The 19,907-nt window shown below is 40.9% G+C and overlaps 1 protein-coding gene and 1 long non-coding RNA gene across 2 annotated transcripts in view; one reads left to right on the top strand and one right to left on the bottom strand.

The window, feature by feature from the left end:
• Window positions 1-786: 786 nt before the first annotated feature.
• On the bottom strand, window positions 787-6,718 carry LOC147827136 (uncharacterized). Its single transcript, XR_015452881.1, has 2 exons — window positions 6,643-6,718; window positions 787-907 (listed from the first exon to the last, which is right to left on the bottom strand). It is a non-coding gene; the product is annotated as an uncharacterized LOC147827136 (long non-coding RNA).
• A 43-nt stretch (window positions 6,719-6,761) lies between these two features.
• Sdad1 (SDA1 domain containing 1) overlaps window positions 6,762-19,907 on the top strand; it is a 32,924-nt gene continuing 19,778 nt past the window's right edge. The window contains exons 1-4 of the mRNA XM_004848047.3: window positions 6,762-7,001; window positions 15,452-15,556; window positions 15,968-16,066; window positions 18,942-19,052. Of these exons, the coding sequence (XP_004848104.1) occupies window positions 6,912-7,001; window positions 15,452-15,556; window positions 15,968-16,066; window positions 18,942-19,052 (405 nt within the window). The 5' untranslated portion in view covers window positions 6,762-6,911. The remainder of the gene's footprint in view (window positions 7,002-15,451; window positions 15,557-15,967; window positions 16,067-18,941; window positions 19,053-19,907) is intronic.

Below are 19,907 nucleotides of genomic sequence, written 5' to 3'. Positions count from 1 at the left end.
TAGTAGGTTCAAGACTAGCCTTAAGTATATAGCAAGACCCTGTCTCAAAATAAAAAAATTCAGTGGTTTTGAGAAACATTTTGACCTTAGGAACTCAGTTGTGGGTTTTAGAGAAAAAAACAAAAACAAAAAACATCAAAGTGAGGGAGGAAACAGCCTGTTAAGTCTGGGGTTAATACCTTTATCCACAGGTTGTTTCAAGCATTCACATTGTCTAAAAGAAATAGATGAGCCTGTGGGGAAAACTCACAGTAAGTATGGGGAAAACTCACAGTAAGTATGGTAAAAAGGTTGGAAGAACAACAAACATTAAATTAACTCTGGAGGGCTGGGAATTTAGCTCAGTGGTTCCATCACCTGATTCGCAATCTCAAGGTCCCAAGTTCAATCCCTGGTACCAAAAAATAAAAAATAAATAAAACAAAATAATAAATAAAAATAAATAAATTAACTCTGGATAGGATGGACATTTCTTCTATGTCCATTTCCTGTTCGCCTGAGGTCATTTTGGCAACTTGGTGTAATTTTGTTAAAAAGAAAAGCACAAGCGCCCTCTGGTGGATAGTCTAACAATATTTTAAAACTTTTACATAGGAAGGTGCTGATAATACATGCTTGGTTTTTCTAAATATATTCAACAATCATTGGCTTCTAATGACAGAATAAAACTAAAATTCATATGTTATTCACTTATTGATTTTGAGGTGATTTTTGTCTGTATAAATAAGGTATTTTAGGTGTTTGTTTATCACACCATTGATATAGGAAAGACTAGCGATTACTCACTCATCCATTCATTCATTCCACAAATATTGGTTGCCTTTTGCTCTCCGTGTGGTCTGCATTGCTCCAAGTGTTGAGGACAGAACAGTGAACAAAACAGAAGGTCTTCATTCCTCTCTTTCTCCTAGTGCAGAAAGACAGACAATAAAAAACTAAGTTAGTAAATATATGATCTACAGAGACTGATGGGGCTATGGAGAAAAATAAAACACAGGAAGGTGTGATGAGTGGGAGGAGGACTGAGTGGTCAGGGCAGGCGTCTCTGATGAGCTCCCATTGAGCACACAGCTGAAGGAAGCAAGAGAGCAAGGCTCATGTTTATCAGAGAGACAGCAAGTGCACAGGCCTCAAGGTGACAAATTCAAGGCAGTTAGGAGGCTGCTTTTCCTAAAGCAAAGTGGGCAAAGGGGAGAGTGATGGGAGAAGAGCCCAGAGAGGTAATTTGGGATCGAATCATAGGAGGCCTTTGTCACAGTTTGGGGTGCTATAACAAATGACCACAGATTGGGTGACTTAAACAACAAACATTTCTTCCTCACAGGTCTGAGGGTGGGAAGTCCGAGATCTAGCAGATGTGGTTGGTGTCTCGTGACGGCCCTCTTCTCGATTTAGAGACAGCCACTCCCAGCCCACCTCTACTCGGGCACTGAGGACAGAACTCAGAGCCATGTGCATGTTAGGCAAGTGCTCTGACATGGAGCCACAGCCCCCAGGCCTTTTATTATTTTGAAATAGCATCTCTTTGTTCAGGCTGCCCTTGAACTTGCAATTCTCCTACTTTAGCCTCCCGAGTACCGAGATTGTAGGGGTGTGCCCTAGGCCCAGCAATAGGATCATGTATCCTTACGTGGCAGAGACTGGAAAACAGCAAGCTCTCTCCAGTAAAGTCACTAATCCCATCACGAGGGCTCTTGGCTTAATTACTTTCATGGCCTAGTTGCTTCTCAAATGCCCCACCTCCTATACTGTCCATTAGCAATGAGAATTTCAACACATGAATGAGGGGCGGGGCATGCAATCCGTAACAGTCTTCTATGCCCCAGCAGAACTTTAGCTTTTACTCTGAGTGAGAGGGGGAGGTGGAGATGTTACCTGGTCCCTTTAAGGATCTCTCTGACCACTACAGTGTTGGGGACCAAGGAAGAAGTAGAGATGCTGGGCATGGTGGCACATGTCTATAATCCCAGCACTCAGGAGGCTGAAGCAGGAGGATTACCTTAAGGCCAGCCTGGGCTACATAGCGATTTTAAGACTAGCCTAAACTATGTAGCGAGATGCTATCTCAACCCCCACCTCCTAAAAAAAGGTAAAGCAGCTAACCAAATATTTCAAGAAGGCAGAAGCCAATTGTGTCCAATGCTATAGGTAAGATAAATAATGAAACTGATTTAGGAACGTAAAAGTAATTAGTGATTTAACAAAAACAGGTGTACGGGCTGGTGATGTAGTTTAGTGGTAGAATGCTTGTCTGGCATGCACACATCTCTGGGTTCATTCCCCAGTACCGCCAAAAAACCTAAAAACCTGCCCTGCCAAACCTGCAACAAATACGCAACAGTTTTAGTGGAATAGTAGACGCTAAAGACTGGCAGGGTCTTAAAAGTTCAACATAAACCTACCACATGATCCAGGCGTGACACATCTAGGCATTTACCAAGAGAAATGAAGACGTATCCACATAGAGATGTGAACATGAACACTTATAGCCCAAAACTGGCAATCCCTAAATACCCAACAACAGAGGAACGGATAAACAAATTGCTGTATATCTCTATGATGAAAGTTGCTCAGCAATAAACAGAATGATATATATAACCACACAGATGTATTTCCACGTAATATGCTGAGGGAAAGAAACCTGACACAAAAAACATTATGTCAGAATATATGACTGTAGATTCCGTATGTATTTAATTCTAACAAATGTAAACTTATCTCTAGTGAGGAAAAGCAGGTGTATGTTTGTCTGGCAGCAGAATACAAGGAAATTTCAGGAATGATAAATATATTCATCATCTTGATTGCGATAATGATTTTATGAGTATATGCATATATAAAAACTCATCAAATTGTACACTTTATGGACAGTTTTTTGTACTTGAATTATTCCTTGATAAATCTGTAAAATACATAGATTATCATAAGAAAATGAAGGTTTATAGGGGAGGGGAGAGAGAGAGGATGGTTAATGGACACTGGTGCTATTGGATGGGAGGAATAACTTCTCATGTTCTATAGCACAGTAGGATGGCTGTGGGTGACAATCATTAATTGTATTTTCAAAATAGTTAGTAGAAAAATTTGGGTTTGTTGTTGTTATGTGGTACTGGGAATTGAACCCAGGGCCTTGCATGTTCTAGGTCAGTGCTCTACCACTGAGCTCCATCCCCAGCTGCACATAGAGAGGATTTTGAATGTTCCTAACACATACACACACACAGAGTGATAAATATCTGAGATGATGAGTATGCCAATCACCTTGATCTGATCATTACATACTGTATACACATTGAAATGTCACACTGTACCTAATAAATATGGCCAAGTATCATATGTCAATTAAAAACTATAATTAAAAACTAAGGGCTAAGCTTTCATGTCAAAGCAAAGGTATAGGGCAGGCTTTAGATAGGCTCAAAAATATTTCATAGTCTTTTGATACATGTTCAAAAAATAGAATGAGCACATCAAGCCCATCATTTCCAGATATGATTGCTTTGTATAGGTTTAAATGAATAAAGAGAGTGTATTTAGCATCAAATTGAAAAAAAATAGTTGATTATATGCCTGATACCCCGCTATGGCAAGTATAAAATCACGAGGTCGGCATGAGAATTGGTTTCAACACCTTCATTTGACATAGAAGTATTCCTAAGGAATGCCCTAAGTTCTCTTTAAACATATATTGATAAGTTCTTATGGAGATTGTTGCCTGTCACAACTGAGTTGTTTCTTTTTCCTCCTGGAGGAAAGGAGCTTCATATAAAAACCTTGTCTATCCTTCAAGACATATCTCAAGTAGACCCATCTTCATGACACCTTATTTCTCAAAATAAACAAGGCCTCTTCTTTCTTTATCCAAGGCTTTGTTATGCTCAACCAAAGACTTTATTTTTCAACCTTCCTTGTAAGTCTGGCCATGTCACTAAGTTCTGACTGATAAAATACATGTAGAAGTTGTATGTTGTTTTGAACTTTTGTATTGACAGCACCTACCCTAGAGTCTGGCATATAGGTTGTGTTGAGTGAAAGTTTGTGACATAGCTTAAATATTTTACTCATAAATCACATTTTGGTGACTCAAGATAAATATTCATAGTTAGTTCATTAAGCTTAGGCTTTTGACAGAAATTATAGTAAGTAATTTCAATACTTTTTGTTTTGAGAATGGATCTTTTTCCTAACAGAACTTGACTAAAATATTTCAAATCTATAAATGGGTTTTTAAAAAAGATTTATTAAAAAAAGATTTATTGCTTACTTTTGCTTCTTAATAATTTACAAGTACTTGATTCAATAATTAATAAAATCATCACTAGTTGCCTATCACGGGAAGAGCAGCAAGTACAAGAAGCGCAGCCGCTCAGACTCGAGCTCCCGAGACAAGGACTGTGTGCGGAAGCGCTCCAAGTCCCTGGAGAGCAAGCGCACCCAGCGGCGCGAGTCCCGCTCGCGCTCCAGCAACGCAGCGGCGTCCCGGCGCGGGGCGGGGGGGCGGAGCGCCTCGTCCCCGCCTGACTGCATAGACGTCTTGGGGCCCACGGTGAGCAATCAGAGCAGCCTGGACGAGAAGCAGAAACGCGAGGAGAAGTCCGAGTTCTCGAGCAGCAGCGAAAGATTCGGCAGCAGGAAATAGAAGAAAAACTCCTCGAGGAAGAAACAGCATGAAGAGTGGAAGAATTGGTGGCCAAAAGGGTAGAGGAAGAATTGCAGAAAGAGAAGGATGAAATTGAGCGAGAAGTTCTCTGAAGGGTGGAGGAAGCCAAACGCATCATGGAAAAGCCTTTGCTGGAAGAACTCGAGCGACAGACAAGCTGAGCTTGCAGCACAAAAAGCTAGAGAGGAGGAGGAACGTGCAAAACGTGAGCAGCTAGAGAGAATATTAGAAGAAAATAACCGAAAAATTGCAGAAGCACAAGCCAAACTGGCTGAAGAACAGTTGAAAATTGTTGAACAAAGAAAGATTCGTGAGGAAAGGATGAAACTAGAGCAAGAACGCCAAGGGCAGCAAAGCAAAGTCCAGGCCAAAACTGTCCTTCATATTAAAATCCCAGGATTAATTTGCAAACTCTGAACTTCTTACAAAGAAAAATGGAAGAACTTTGTATGGTAGCTTCATGTTGAAGTCTTTCTTTCTTTCCTTCCTTCCTTCCTTCCTTCTTTCTTTCTTCCTTTTATTTGGAAAATCTGGAAAGTTAGCTTGTTCTAATAGGGGCTATGCTCTGCCATCCCTTTTACCCCCCCCCCCAACTTCCAATGTCAAATCCTTATCGGATCATTATTGTCTTCTAAAAAAAGTGATCTATTTTTCATCTGTTTAGATTCTGTATTGTGGTCTGCAAGAGATCATTGTGAAACTATGGATGGTCTGATAAGGTTTTTACTGATCTGCTCCACTGACTTCAGAGTTATACTCTGTAATACATCGCAATGCTGGTTCTGCTGCCTTTCTATTTTTTATGTATTTATAAAAAAATAAAAAGTTGGTCATTGTAAAAAAAAAATAAATAACGGAATACGGTTTCTGAAGTGTTTTCTATTTTGTCTGTGCTAAGATGTGATTCAGAGTTGCTTTGCTTTGGACTCATTCTGTCAGTTGCGGGTGACCTTGGTGGAAGGTGTTCTGTGAAACTGCTTAGCTGAAGCAGGCGAACACAAAGGTTTTGGTATCAGTCACCAGGCAGCTGTCAGGCTACGGTTTTCTTTCTCTGGTAGTTATTAGTTAAGACTGCCTGCCGGGTTTGGTGGTGCATGCCTGTAATCCAGCACTTGGAAGGCTGAGGTAGGAGAGTTGCTGAGTTCAAGGCCAGGCTGGGCTACACAGTGAGTTCAAGGACAGCTTGAACTACAAAGCGAGATCCTGTTTTAAAAATTCAAACCAAGTCAAACCAAACCAAACCAAATCAAAACAAACCAAAAAAAGCACTCCCCAAAATACACAATAAAAACAACCCAAACCAAACCAACCCAACAAACAAAAGACCACCTGAAGTGAATCCCAGCTTTTTGTTTCATTTTTGTCGTTATGCAGTTCAGGCTGCCCTCTAACTCACAGTGACCGGTCCTGCCTCAGCCTCTCAATTGCTAGAATTACAGGCGTGCACCATCACGCCTGGTAAAACATCAGCTTTTTCATCCGTGTACTTGGGCAGTCAACCTCTCTGAGACTGTTTTCTCACTTGTAAAATGGAGATAGTAATTGTGCCTATTTTAGGGAGCTGTTCTGAAGATTAAGATCTTTGAACAGTGCCCAGCATACTGTAGGTGATCATGTGTTTTTGGGTGAACAATCATCTGTTAATTCATTCAACCAATTGATATTTACCTATGTACATCACTGGATTGTAGAAACATATTTGCCTTTTCGAATTAACAGGGTGTGAGCTAAAACAATGAAGAGTGTGTCCGAAGGTTTAACAATGGTTTATTTGCATTTCTTAATGGTTCAACAAGATCATAGTACATCCAGTACACACCATTTGTCCTTATCCAGGTCACGACGAGGTAGTAAAAAAATAAAAACAAATATTTATAATCGTACACAATTGTCTGTTTCATAAGAAGGATAGGATGATGAAATAAGTTCATGTGAATTGAAGGCAACCCCCCCCCCCGAAAAAAAAAAACCAACAACTTTACATCTCCTGAAGTTACAGAAACGCTCCCTAGTTCCAGCGGCTGCCCAAGAGGAGAGGTAGATCGCCCAGGAACCTCTACAACGCCTTCTGGCGGTGCAAGCGAGTTTGGCCCTTGGAGGCTTCCGTAGCTCGCCTTAGACGTCAATATGGCCCCCTTCTGCCGGGTGTCCCACGTGTTGTTTCCGGCTGGGCTCGGGAGCTGGAGTCTCAGCAACAGCTGGGTTCACGCTTTTCTAGAACTGCTCCGCGGGGAGCCAGACTGTCCCCAACATGTCCAGCAGAAACAACAACAAGCTCCCGAGCAACCTGCCGCAGTTACAGAATCTGATCAAGCGGGACCCGCCGGCCTACGTCGAGGAGGTGGGCGCAGGGCCTTGCGGCCGCTGGAGGCCTAAGAAAAGGGGGTTCGATACCCCAGGGAGGCGTGGAGAGGGGTTATGCTCTCCTGTTCTGTTCGGGGTCTCTTCAGAGGAGAGAAGGGATTGGGAAAGGAATATGCCTTATGGTTCATTTTTCACCTCTTTGGATCTTCTGACAGCTCCCAAGGAAACACCCTTTAAACTTCATTTTGTCTTAGGGTTTATTTGCCGGCCTCACCGAGGTGGAGAGAGAGAGACAGGGCTCTTTCCTAACCTCCTGCTTCCGTCAGGTTTCTCAGCTTTTTCCTGTGAGAAACTCCTGGCATGTATTTGTTGGTAACGCTTGATGGATCGTGTGGAAAAATGCTTTCTTTCGACCGACGTCTTTTCCCAGAGTCTGCTCCATGTCCTGAGCTGTGCCGGGAAGAGGGGAGTTCTCACATCCTAGGGACAGAACCAGGAGTTCAGGATTAAGCCAGAATTCTAACTCATTGGAAGGTAGCGTGACCCGAACGTCAAAATTTGCTGTGGGAAAAGATGAGATTGAAAAATTACATTAGGCCCAGATTGTGATGGAGTTTGTATACTGACTTTATAAGTTATGAAATTAAAGGTGTTTGAACTGAAAGATGACAAAATGAAAGCAATGGTTTTGTCTACCAGTTGCTTCAGACAGGCGTTTATTTCAAAGCGTTAAACAGATCTCTCTATTGGGCATTTGCTGTAATAAGCTGTGCTTCTTCCTTGGTGCAGTGAAATTTGTCCAGTGGTTACCTGTTCTTTTGTTTGCCCTTCTCACTTCCCTTCTCCCCCAGGTTTTCACGTATATTTACTTGAATGCTTTTTATTTTATTTACTGATTGATTGATCTTTTTTGAGACAGGGTCTGGCTTTGTAGTTCACGCTGGCCTTGAACTCACAGTATAGTGCAGGCCGACCTGGAACTGGTGGTGATCCTCCTGCCTCAGCCTCCCGAGTGCTGGGATTACAGGCATGTGCCAGTGCTTGAATGCTTTTTAACAAATACTGAGTTAGGTCACCATTAGAGAGACCCTTTTCAGGGACCAAGGCTTTTAGGTGTGAAAAGCACTGTTTAACCATTGACAAAGGAGTAAGTTGAGGGCCTGTATGGGTCTTTAAAAGCATTGGTCTTACAAGTAAGTCTGAGTTCTGGTTCTGTTGACCAGTTGTGTAACCAGAGAAAGTTAATCACTGAGCCGATACGTGTATCTTAGTCTGTGTAAAGAAAATAATAGCTACTTCTTTTTTTTTTTTTTTGTATTAAATTCTTTTATTGGTACATTGTAGGTATACAACACAATTACATTTCTCATTGGGAATTGTACCTTTATATAATGCATCTTGGTTCTTATTTTTTCCCCATTCCTTGCCCTCCCTTCACACCCTCCACCCTTCCCTATTTACAAAGACTTTATTTCCATTTTTTCCATTTCTCATCATTTTTTCCTTTCCCTTCTTTCCTTTCCCCTGTGCCTCCCACTACCCCTACCCCTTTGGACCTTTTCTTCCTATTTTACATTATCGATTATTCATTCTAATAATTGGTACATTTTAGGTATGCAATATAATGACATTCATCATTGGAAATTTGCACCTTTACATAGTCTCTCTTGGTTCTTGTTTTTCACCTTTGCCCAGCCCTCCCTTCAACCCCTCCAGCCCTCCCTATTTACAAAGATTTTGTTCCTATTTTTCCATTTTCTCGTATTAATCCCATTCCCTTCTATCCTTTCCCCTAGCCCTCCCACTTCCTTCCCCTTTGCCCCTTTTCTTCCTATTTCACATGACCTATTATACATTTAGTCCTTATTTACACTTTCAGTTTCTCACACCAGAGAAACTATTCGGTATTTACACATGTGTGTCCTATTTATTTCACTTAAGAGTATTGCCTCAATGTGCATCCACTTAGCTATAAATGTCTCTAATTTCTCATTATTTATGGCTGAGTAGTACTCCATTTTATAAAAAAACCACATTTTCTTTATCCAGTCTCCAGTTGATGGGCATTTGGGCTGTTTCCAAGTTTTAGCTATTACAAACTGTGCTGCTATGAACATGGGTGCACATATATCACTGTGGTATGATTCTTTTAATTCTTTGGGGAAGATCCCCAGCAGTGGAATAGCGGGGTCAAATGGGATTTCCAGTTCTAGTTCTTTAAGGTATCTCCATACTGATTTCCACAGTGCTTGCACCAGTCTACACTCCCACCAACAGTGGAGCAGGGTTCCTCTTTCCCCACAGCCCCGCCAGCATTTGTTATTGGTTGATTTCATGATAGCAGCCATTCTTTCTGGAGTGAAGTGGAATCTCAACATTGTTTTCATTTGCATCTCTCGAATGACCAGTGATGTTGAGGATTTTTTCAGGTATTTATTTGCTATTTCTACTTTGTCTGAGAAATATCTGTTCATTTCAGATGCCCATTTTTGGATTGGGTCTTTAAATTTGGGAGATCTGATCTTTTTAAGTTCTTTATAGTTTCGAGATAGTAGACCTTTGTCTGAGGAAGAGCAGGTGAAGATTTTTTCCCACATTGTGGGTTGTCTCTTCACACTGCTGGTGGTTTCTCTTGCTGTGCAGAAGCTTTTTAATAAGAAGAGATCCCATTTGTTGATTGTTTGTGCTAGTTCATAGGCAACTGAGGTTTTGTCCATAAAATCTTTTCCTACACCGATGTCTTCAAGGGTTCTACCTAACCTCTGTTCCAACTGGTTCAGAGTTTCTATTTTAATATTTACATCTTCAATCCATTTTGATTTTAGTTTAGTGCATGGTGAGAGATACAGGTCTAGTTTTAATCTTTGGCAAGTTGAAGCCCAATTTTTCCAGCACCATTTATGAAAGAGGCTATCTTTCCTCCAGTGAGGGTGTTTGGCTTCTTTGTCTAAGATGAGATGGCTGAGTGTGTCTGGCGTTGTTTCTGCATCTTCTAATCTGTTCCACTGGTCCTCAAGCCTGTTTCTTTGCCAGTACCATGATGTTTTTATCACAGTAGCATTGTAGTATATTTGCAGGTTGGGGATTGTGATACCCCCTGCCATGTCTCTGTTACCTAGAATTGCTTTTGCTATTCTGGGTCTCTTCTTGCTCCAAATGAATTTTTGGATTGTTTTCTCGAGGTCTATGAAGTATGCTGCTGGGATCTCAGTTGGAATTGCATTAAATCTGTATAGCAGTTTTGGAAGTATGGCCATTTTCACTCTATTAATCCTTCCTACCCAGGAGCAGGGGATGTCTGTCCATTTTCTGATATCCTCTTCAATCTCTCTTTTCAGAGTGCCATAGTTTTCAGAGAAGAGGTCTTTGATTTCTTTCGTTAGGATGATTCCTAGGTATTTCAGTTTTTTGGATGCTATTGTGAAAGGAATTATTTGCGCTATTTCTCTCTCAGTGAGTCTGTCATTGGTGTAGAGGAAAGCTATTGATTTTTGTGTGTTGACCTTGTAACCAGCTACCTGACTGAATTTGGTTATTAAGTCTAGAAGACTTTTGGTGGAGTTCTTGGGGTCTTCTATATAGAGTATCATGTCATCTGCAAATAATGACAATTTGACTTCTTCATTTCCTATCTTTATTCCTTTTATTTCTTTCTCTTGTCTAATTGCCGTGGCTAATGTTTCCAGAACTATATTGAACAAGAGTGGTGATAGTGGACATCCTTGTCTTGTTCCTGATTTTAGTGTGAAGGATTTCAGTTTTTGACCATTTAGTGTGATATTAGCTGTTGGTTTTTCGTAGATGGTTTCTATCAGTTTGAGGTAGAGACCATCTATTCCAATTTTTTGTAGGGTTTTTATCATAAATTCATGTTGGATTTTGTCAAATGCTTTTCCTGCATCTATGGAGATAATCATATGGTTTTTGTCCTTGGCTCTATTGATATAGTGTATTACATTCATTGATTTTTCGTATATTGAACCATCCCTGCATCCCTGGGATGAATCCCACTTGATCAGGGTGTATGATCTTCTTGATGATCTTCTGCATTCTGTTTGCCATTATCTTATTAAGGATTTTTGCATCTATGTTCATTAGTGAGATTGGCCTATAGTTCTCTTTTTCAGTTGGGTCTTTCTGTGCTTTGGGGATCAAGGTGATGCTTGCTTCCAGCAATGAATTTGGGAGTATTGCTTCCCTTTCAATTTCATTAAAGAGTTTAAACAGTAGTGGCAGTAGTTCCTCTCTAAATGTCTTGTAGAATTCAGCAGTGAAGCCATCAGGGCCCAAGCATTTCTTAGTTGATAAGTTTTGAATTACATTTTCAATTTCATTGGTTGATATTGGGTTGTTCAGAATTTTTAGGTCTTCTTCATTCAACTTTGGTAATTCATATGTATCTAGGAATCTGTCCATTTCTTCTGTGTTGTCCATCTTATTGGTATATAGGTTCTGGAAGTAGGTATTGATGATCCTCTGGATTTCTCCTGGGTCTGTTGTAGTTTCACCCTTTTCATTCCTAATTGCATGGATTTGTGCCTTTTCTTTCCTTTTTCTGACAAGGTTGGCTAAAGGTTTGTCAATTTTGTTGATTCTTTCGAAGAACCAACTCTTGGCTTCATTGATTTTTTTGTATCATTCTCTTAGTCTCCATTGCATTGATTTCTCCTCTGATCTTTATAATTTCTTCCCTTGTATGAGCTTTGGGGTTGTCTTGCTCTTCTTTTTCTAGAAGCTTGAGGTTCAGCGTCAGGTTGTTTAATTGGGCTCATTCTGTTTTCCTAATATGTGTATTCACTGCTATGAATTTCCCTCATAAGACTGTTTTCATTGTGCTACTTCTTTTATTCATTTAGACACATACGCTAATGCACAATCCTCCTACTTCGCGTCAGTATAATTCTAGGCTCTGTGATATAGTGATAAATAAAATTTAAGATAAGAGACCTGCCTTCTCTTGGACTTACTTCCTAGTGAGGGTACACTCAGTGCTAATGGCTGTAAAGAAAATAAAACTGGATAGGAGTATGTTAGAAGTGGAGGCTGCTGATTTGGATACCATGAACAGGGAAGGCTTTTATTCAGTGATAATACTTTCAGTGCTCTGGGAGCCATTGAAGAGTTTTGAACAGGGAAATGACATGATCTGATTTGTATTTTTAAAAGTTTATTCTGGTTAGCTGGAGGCAGTGACATACACCTGTAATTTCAGCACAGTGGGAGGCTGAAGCAGGTGGATTGCAAGTTCAAGCCCAGCCTGGATGACTTTAGCAAGACCTTGTTTCAAAATTTTAAAAAAATTCTTTTTAAAATTTGTAGTCTGTAGATTACTTATAGAATGGATTGTAGAGGAGCAAGACTAGAAGCCAGGTAACTAATATAGCTTTTAGAATAGTCCAGGCAAGGGATGGTGGTGCCACTTTATCAGCAGGATTAAGGACTACTCTACATGGATTGGGACTACTCTACATGCAAAGTAGAGCTAGTAGGGCTTCTTGGTGGAGTGGATGTGGGGGGTAAGAAAAAGTGGAGGATAACTTATTTTTTTAAAATTTCTGTATGCAGGGAGATGATACTGCCTTTTACTGAAGTGTGTTCATTTGACAAATAATGATACCTGCTGGGTGCTTGGCACTGGGACTATAGTAGCGAACCATATAGATGAAAATCCTATCCTCCTTAGATTACATTATAGTAGGAAGAAGTATACAATAGCAAGTGATATATGGTATTCCAAATAGTGGTAAGTGCTGTGAAAAAATAAATAAAAAACTGACTGTATAAGCTGAATGTAGTAGCACATGCTTGTGATCCCAGCTCTTGGGAGACTGAAGGAGGATTGGTGCAAGTTCAAGGACAGCCTAGGCTACATAGTAAGCTCAAGGTCAGCCTGAAATACATAGTAAGACCCCGTCTCAAGAAGAAAGAAAAGAGAAAGTACCTGTATATGTAGTGAGGATGAGAAGGTGTTACAGTTTTAAATGCAATAGTCTGAAGATCTTGAAATGATAATCTGTGAGTTAAAAACCTAAGAGAGATGAGGGAGAGCTGTGCCTATATTTAGAAGAACAGCAATATAGGCAGAATAAATGACAAATATGTAAACCCTGGGGGCAGGACTGTGCCTGGTATTTTGAAGAACAAAAAGGAGACCATGGTAGTTTGAAATGGAGAATGAGGAAAGGGAGAGTATTAGGAGGTAAGACAGAGCCTGACTGTTTTTAAGAACTTTAGACGTTGAGACAGAAGCCTTTTGGTTTTGGGCAGAGGACTGTTTGAACAGCCCTATAGGAAATCAGAATCACCCTGGTTTGTTTTGAAAATGAGACTGAATGATCGAGGGCAAAAGAAGAAGCAGAGATACCCGTTAAGAGACTGTTGGATTATCCACAGCAGAAGATGTTGCTGGCTTTGATCAGGAACCTAATGGGGCAGGTAGTGAGAAGTGATCTGGTTGGTCAAGAAAGCTTCAAGGACTCCCAACTTTGAGAAGCTGGTGAGCTGCTGAGTGACTAGCAAAAAGGACTGAAATAAAGCACCCGTGAAGTGGGAGAGAAACCAGGTGGTATTCTGGAAGTCGAGTACCAAAGTTCTTCTCAAAGCTGGGTGTGGTAGGAAGATGGCAAATTTGAGGCCACTCTGACCTCCATAGTGAATTCGAGGCTGGCCTGGACTTCTTGTGAGACCCTGTCTCAAAAATAAAATATAAAAAAAGGCTGGGGATATAGTTCAGTGTGAAGGCCCTGAGTTTATTCCCCAGTACTGGGCTGTGGAGGGTGGGGAGGAAGAAAGGGGCATCTGGAAGGCTGTCAGTGATCTGGAGGTGAGAGAAAGAAATGACTGTAGCAGCCTGTCAGACCCAAGATCTCAATGGAGCCTCAGAATGACTGGCTGGGGTTTTGTTTGTTTTGAGACAGGATTATTATGCAGTCCAGGGTGACCTTGAACTCACTGTGTAGCCCAGGTTGGCCTTGAGCTCATGATCCTTCTGCCTCAGCTTCCCTAGTGCTGCGATTACAGGCGTGTGACACCATACTTTGTTATGACTGGCCTATTTTAAATGACTTAGATGCCCTGGTCTTACCCCAAGAGTTTCTTGAGGTTCTACTTGTATGATGATTAGAGTAAGTGGGCTGAGGGGTGGTTTGGGAGTCCTGGACTTTTGAGTGACTGATACCATAAAGACAGAATGCGATCAGTCTGGGGTACCTCAGGGCAGATAAATAGTGGTAGCCAGCTGGCAGTAGGGAAAGATTTTTGTCAAGAGCACAGAGTTCTGGGGTGCCCTCCTTACTCCTGTTCAATGCAGATGTGAAATTGAGAGGTATGGTCTTATTTGAAACATTTAGAAACTTTAGGTCTGTCTTTTGGCCCCTACACTTGGGGAGAGAAAGCTGGAGGCCTAACAGTTTGCTTGGAGACATGAATTTATGTTTTTGGTTATGCTAAGTTTAAGATATCTGTTAGATGCCTCAACGGAGATGTTAGACAGGCAGCCATGTATGTGAAATGGAGTTCACTGGGTCAAACTGGGGCTGATGCTAAAAGCTCATTCTCATTGTGTGTCTCTCACATATACTTATTTTTTTTTGTGCTAGAGATTGAACCCTAGTCCTCACTCATGCTAGGTAAGCACTTTACTGTTGCGCTGCATCTGAAGCCCTTTTATTTGCTTTGAGGCAGAGTCTTACTAAGTTGCTCAAGCTGGTCTTAAATGGACACTTCCCTGACTGTTTCCAGAGTAGCTGGGATTACAGGTGTGCACCTTGCCAGCCTGCCCTGGAATCCTCTGAGATATCCTATCTAGAACTCCAACATAAAAATCTCAATGAATATTTAAAAGAGGAGGACTTTTGACTGGAGATTTGCATATATTTGAGATATACTTTACATTTTTTGGCCTATTATTTTTCTGTTGGTTTGAGTCCTATAACATCCATACTTCAGCATTATATTAGGGGTCATTTAAATAGCAAATGGCACACAGAACAGGACCAAAATTTGAGTTTTAACTTGTGCTTACTATTCTTTATACCACACTGCCTATGCTTCTAATGATAGTTCTGAAGGAAAGGTCTTTATGATACGCTAAGATTTTTCAAAACTCATTTTGAGGACTAGGGATTTAGCTCAGTGGCACCGTGCCTGGCACAAAAGCGCAAGGTCCTGAGTTCGATTCCTGGTACCAGGAAAAAAAACCTCATTTTGAAGAATGCAGATAGGGAAAAAGAAGTGTTTTTATTTTTTTGGTACCGGGGATCAAACTGGGGACCTTGCGCTTGTGAGGCAGGCTCCGGAACCACTGAGCTAAATCCCCGGCCCAGAAGTGTTTTTAAATAGTTACATCTTTTTCTCCATGCCGCTGTCAAAGACTTTTACCAAATGGTTGTGCATTCTGTTCTGAGATAGTCATATAATAGTATATGTGCCGCCGAAGTGAGCACAATAGTCATATAATAGAATGTGATGAATTTTCTTTTTCTACAGTTTCTCCAGCAGTATAATCACTACCAATCCAATGTGGAGATTTTCAAGTTACAACCAAATAAACCCAGCAAAGAACTGGCAGAGCTGGTGATGTTTATGGCACAGGTAAGGAAATAATTTCTGAATAAAACAAAAATCAATGTTATACACCATTGGCAGTGGAAATTTAATTCAGATTTTTAAAGAACTTTGTTTTTTTGCAAATTTTGCTTTCTCTCCAGTGAGGTAAAAGATTCACTGGATCCTCACAGAACCAGTCAGAACAGAAATTTTGAAAGTATATTTTTCCTTCAAATTCATCATACAAAAATGTTCTAAATCATGTCACAAATTTTGTACAAAAACTAGAGGAACTATGAAAATGGTAAGAAATTAGCATGTAGGAGGGAAAAGGTGATTAGAACCACCTGCTTCTATGAAACACAGCCTTTAGCTCTCCTTTCGCAGAACATCCTAAATCTGCATCTGAATTGTAGGACAGAAATAAACCTCAGATGAACCTTTCCCTTGTTACAGGTTGGTCACTGCTACCCGGAACATCTAAGTAACTTCCCTCAAGAGCTAAAAGATCTTCTCTCCTACAATCACACTGTCATAGAGCCAGATCTGCGGATGGTAGGACGAGTATTTCGATCAATAAATTGTACTATATTTGTGTGTGCATAAAATATGTGTTTAGATGAGGACAGCCTCTCAGCCAACCATCTTTATAAAATACAGACCAGAATGGTTACCCCTTTAGATTCCTGTGTGGCTTCTCATAATGCTTGTGAGAAAATTCAAGCTTATTATCATGGTCTTTAAGTTCCTGCCTGTGATCTGCATCCTACCTGTTTCTGATCTCATCTCTTCTCCCCTCTCCGATCTTTCTGTTTTTGTAGCATGCCAACCATGTAGGAGTGCTCTTTTCTCTTTTGAATAGGTCATACCTTCTAGTCATTTGAATTTCATATGCATCAAGAGCCCTAATAACAGTTTGTAGTTTCTTTAATGCTTAATTCAATAAATGTGCACATTAAATGGGGACGTGGGGCATTTAAACATTGTTGCATGAATGTTTGACCTTGGGTCCTGGACAAGATTTCCCTGTACCAGGCCAGAACGCCCATTTCCCCCACCTGCTGTGAATGTCAACTGCTGATGGCCCCCAGGAGGTTGCAGCTCTGCTTTGAGATTTGTGCTCCAGGATGTCCATGCACTGCAGCTGATCTCCAACCAAGAACACAGCCTTGCTTAGCTTTTCTCTTCTCTGCCCTCTCCTGCTCTCTTCACTTCCTGGTGGGTGCACACCTGTGCAGGTCACTTGGAACCTTGATCAACCACTGCCTCTAGGGAGCTCGGCCTAAGTGAGGCATTTTCAAATTCAGTACATTGCTTTTCAAACACTTTTACACAGCACATACACAAGTGTTAGGATCACATGTTAACATCCTGTACTAAAATTTGTAAAAATACTAAGTTCATAGGTACATCTGTGTTTCTCATTTTTACATTATCCCAGGCTTTGTATCATTCTGCAGTTTTTGTACTTCTCCAGGATTTTATTTATTTGATTAGGCCCCAAAGCAAAATACCATCACAGATAAGCCAAAGGTGCAGGTTCTGAGTTTTCAGCTAATTGACTTAGTTGGGACAGGGGGCCTAGCAGCCCAAGTGGCTTCCAACTGTAGCCACTAGTTTTGTGAGTAAATCTACAAGGCCACATGGGTTATATAGAGTTGAGATTTTGACCCTAGAAACTTACCAAGGTTTTCTTCAAGTTTTGTGTGGCTGGTAGTACTCAGCCAAACTGGTAGGTGGGCATGCTTATGAAATAAATGAATATGTGTCTATGAATACAATGTTTTATGATGATTAGTGAGGTTTTTGTTTTGATTTGGTTTTGCAAAGTTGCTAGAGATTAAACACAGGGCCTTGTGCATGCACAGTAGTGTTCTACCCCTGAGCTACAATCCCAAATCCAGTTAGTAAGTTTCAAAACATATCATAAAGGTTTCCTTTGCTAGGACAGAGAAATTGAGCCTGAATAGTTAGCATTTCTCTTTAAAGGAATTATTTGTAACATACTGGAGGACCCTCTTTTTCATTGGTCATTGTGATAACTACCAATCCTTATTATCCACTGGCCTTTCTTCCTATCTAGTTTATTTTGCTGTTTTTCTAGGACTTTGGGAATCATTCCCAATTTTTTTTTCCCCTGTGTATATAGATAAAATCATTGTTTATAGACAAAAAATGTTTCTTGGGAGAACATTGTAACCACCTTTTAAAGTGCTCTCTTAATTTGGGTTTTATTTCTGTTTCTGTTGTTTTTGCTTTGCTGGTGATCAACTCAAGGCCTCCTGTGTACTAGGCAAGTGCTCTACCATGGAGCTACATCCCTAGCCTCTACTAACTTGTTTTTTGTTTTTTGGGTTTTTTTCTCTCTTTTTTGGTACTGAGAGTCAAACTCAGGACATTGTGCTTGCGAGGCAGCTGAGGCTGCTGAGCTAAATGCCGCCAGGCAGCCGGCCGCTGAGCTAAATGCCCGGCCCTACTAATTTGTTTTTGAGCTTTATTGTTTCATGTTTTAATTGTTGCCACTTGGTTGAGAGGAACGTCTTAGTCCTTTTAGTAGTCCCCCTGATGTTTTTGAAAGCATCTTTCCATTCTGGCATAAGTAGTTCCAAATTCATTGTTTCTCTACCCCAAAACATGGGAAATCAGCTCTTTGTAAGAGCTTCCTTTTCCATCTAATGGAGAGTAGCATTAGAAGTGACCAGAGAATTCCCATGAGTTCGAGTTCATCCTGTGTTACATAGTGAGTTCAAGGCCAGCCTGAACAAAGTGAGACTGTCTCAAAGAAAAAGAAAATCAAAGTTTGGGTAACAGGACTACGCACGAAAGTTGGTGGTAAACAAGAGTGCTACAACTACCTGGAATGATGGTATCCCAGCACTCAAGAGGCTGAGGCAGGAGGATTGCAAGTTAAAGGCCAGCCTGGGCTACACAGTGAATTCAAGACTACATAGCAAGACCTTTTCTGAAAAAAAAAAAAAAAAAAAAAAAACCAAACAAATGAAAAAGAGTGTTACAACTACTGCTGGGCCATTCTTAATGCTGACAGGATTTCAGAAGAATGTCTTGGAAGGCTACCATCCCCAGTGTAGTATGCTGTGTCAGTCACCTCACCTGTCTTGTCCTTGAAGCTCATGACCCACTTGGGTTTGTCATATGAAGACCCATTCCAGAGCGGCCTTCCTTGACCTCCCTGTGTGAAGTCGCCCTTCTTCAGTCAGGACTTAGTGACTTGTTCCATGTTTTCTTCCTTTTCACACTTCCCATTAGCTTCAATATCCCTGTATCTGCCTCTCTCCTCTCCACCCATGTGGTCAGAGGCTTGTTCTGTTCCCTAGAAGAGTGCCACATTAGTGAGAGATGTAAAGATCTTTGGGGCATGTAGGCTCCATTTTTCTCTTGTCTTATGGCATGTTTTCTTTTCCTTACTGAGACGTTTTGCAAAGCTTTGATCTTGCTGAGAAATAAGAATCTCATCAGTCCATCGAGTTTGCTGGAGCTCTTCTTTGAACTTCTGCGTTGCCACGATAAGCTTCTGCGAAAGGTAAAGAGCAAAAGTTTTTTTTCCCCTCTATCTTGTCCTTCTTTGAGGTGACGTGAAAATGTGAGGAGTTTGGAACCCTGTAAATTATTGTTGCTTTACATCATTGGATACAGGTAATTTTAATAAGAAAAATATTGGCCATTATATGTGCAGTATGGCATTAATAGCTGACATTTACTGAATGCTTACCTTGTGCCAGTCACCTTCCTCAGAGATTTTCACAAACCCCAGTGAGTTACGGGTTGTTATTGTATTTGTTGTTACTACTTTACAGATAAAAAGGCTGGAGCTCAGAGAAATACATAACTTGCCCAGGGTCACACAGATTCTGAGCGGTGGAGCTGGAATCTAAACCCCTCCAGTGTGGCTTCAGTGCCCAAGCCCTTTACCTCTACACTGTACTGACTGATAGAATCAGGGCATTGATAGCTGTAATCAACTTGTCCAGTGAAACTAACTCTTGTTGTTGTTACTCACATTTTCTATTTTGGGCACCAGTGATACCTGTATTACCAGAATTGTCATGCATTCAGTTAGGTGCTTGGTAAATGAAGCAATTTTCTGTGTGTGTGTGTGTGCGTGTGTGTGTGGTGGTGGGGGTACTTGAGATTGAATTCAGGGCTGCTTCACTGAGCCATGTCCCCAGCCCTTAAAAAAATTTTTTTTAAAATTTTGAGTTAAGGGCCGGGGATTTAGCCCAGTGGTTCCATCACCTGCCTCGCAAGCGCAAGGACCCAAGTTCGATCCCAGGTACCAAAAAAAAAAAAAAAATTTTCAGTTAAGAGTCTCGCTGAGTTGTCTAGTTGTCTAAGCTGGGGTTGAACTTGTGCTCCTCCTGCCTCAACCTGCCGAGTG

This window comes from Heterocephalus glaber, unplaced genomic scaffold, assembly GCF_053883595.1.
Source record: "Heterocephalus glaber isolate CG9 unplaced genomic scaffold, H.glaber_assembly_v1.0 deba00001454, whole genome shotgun sequence".
Lineage (NCBI taxonomy): Eukaryota > Metazoa > Chordata > Mammalia > Rodentia > Bathyergidae > Heterocephalus > Heterocephalus glaber.
The sequence above is the reverse complement of the archived record's forward strand: the minus strand, read 5'-3'. Positions and strand labels throughout refer to the sequence as shown.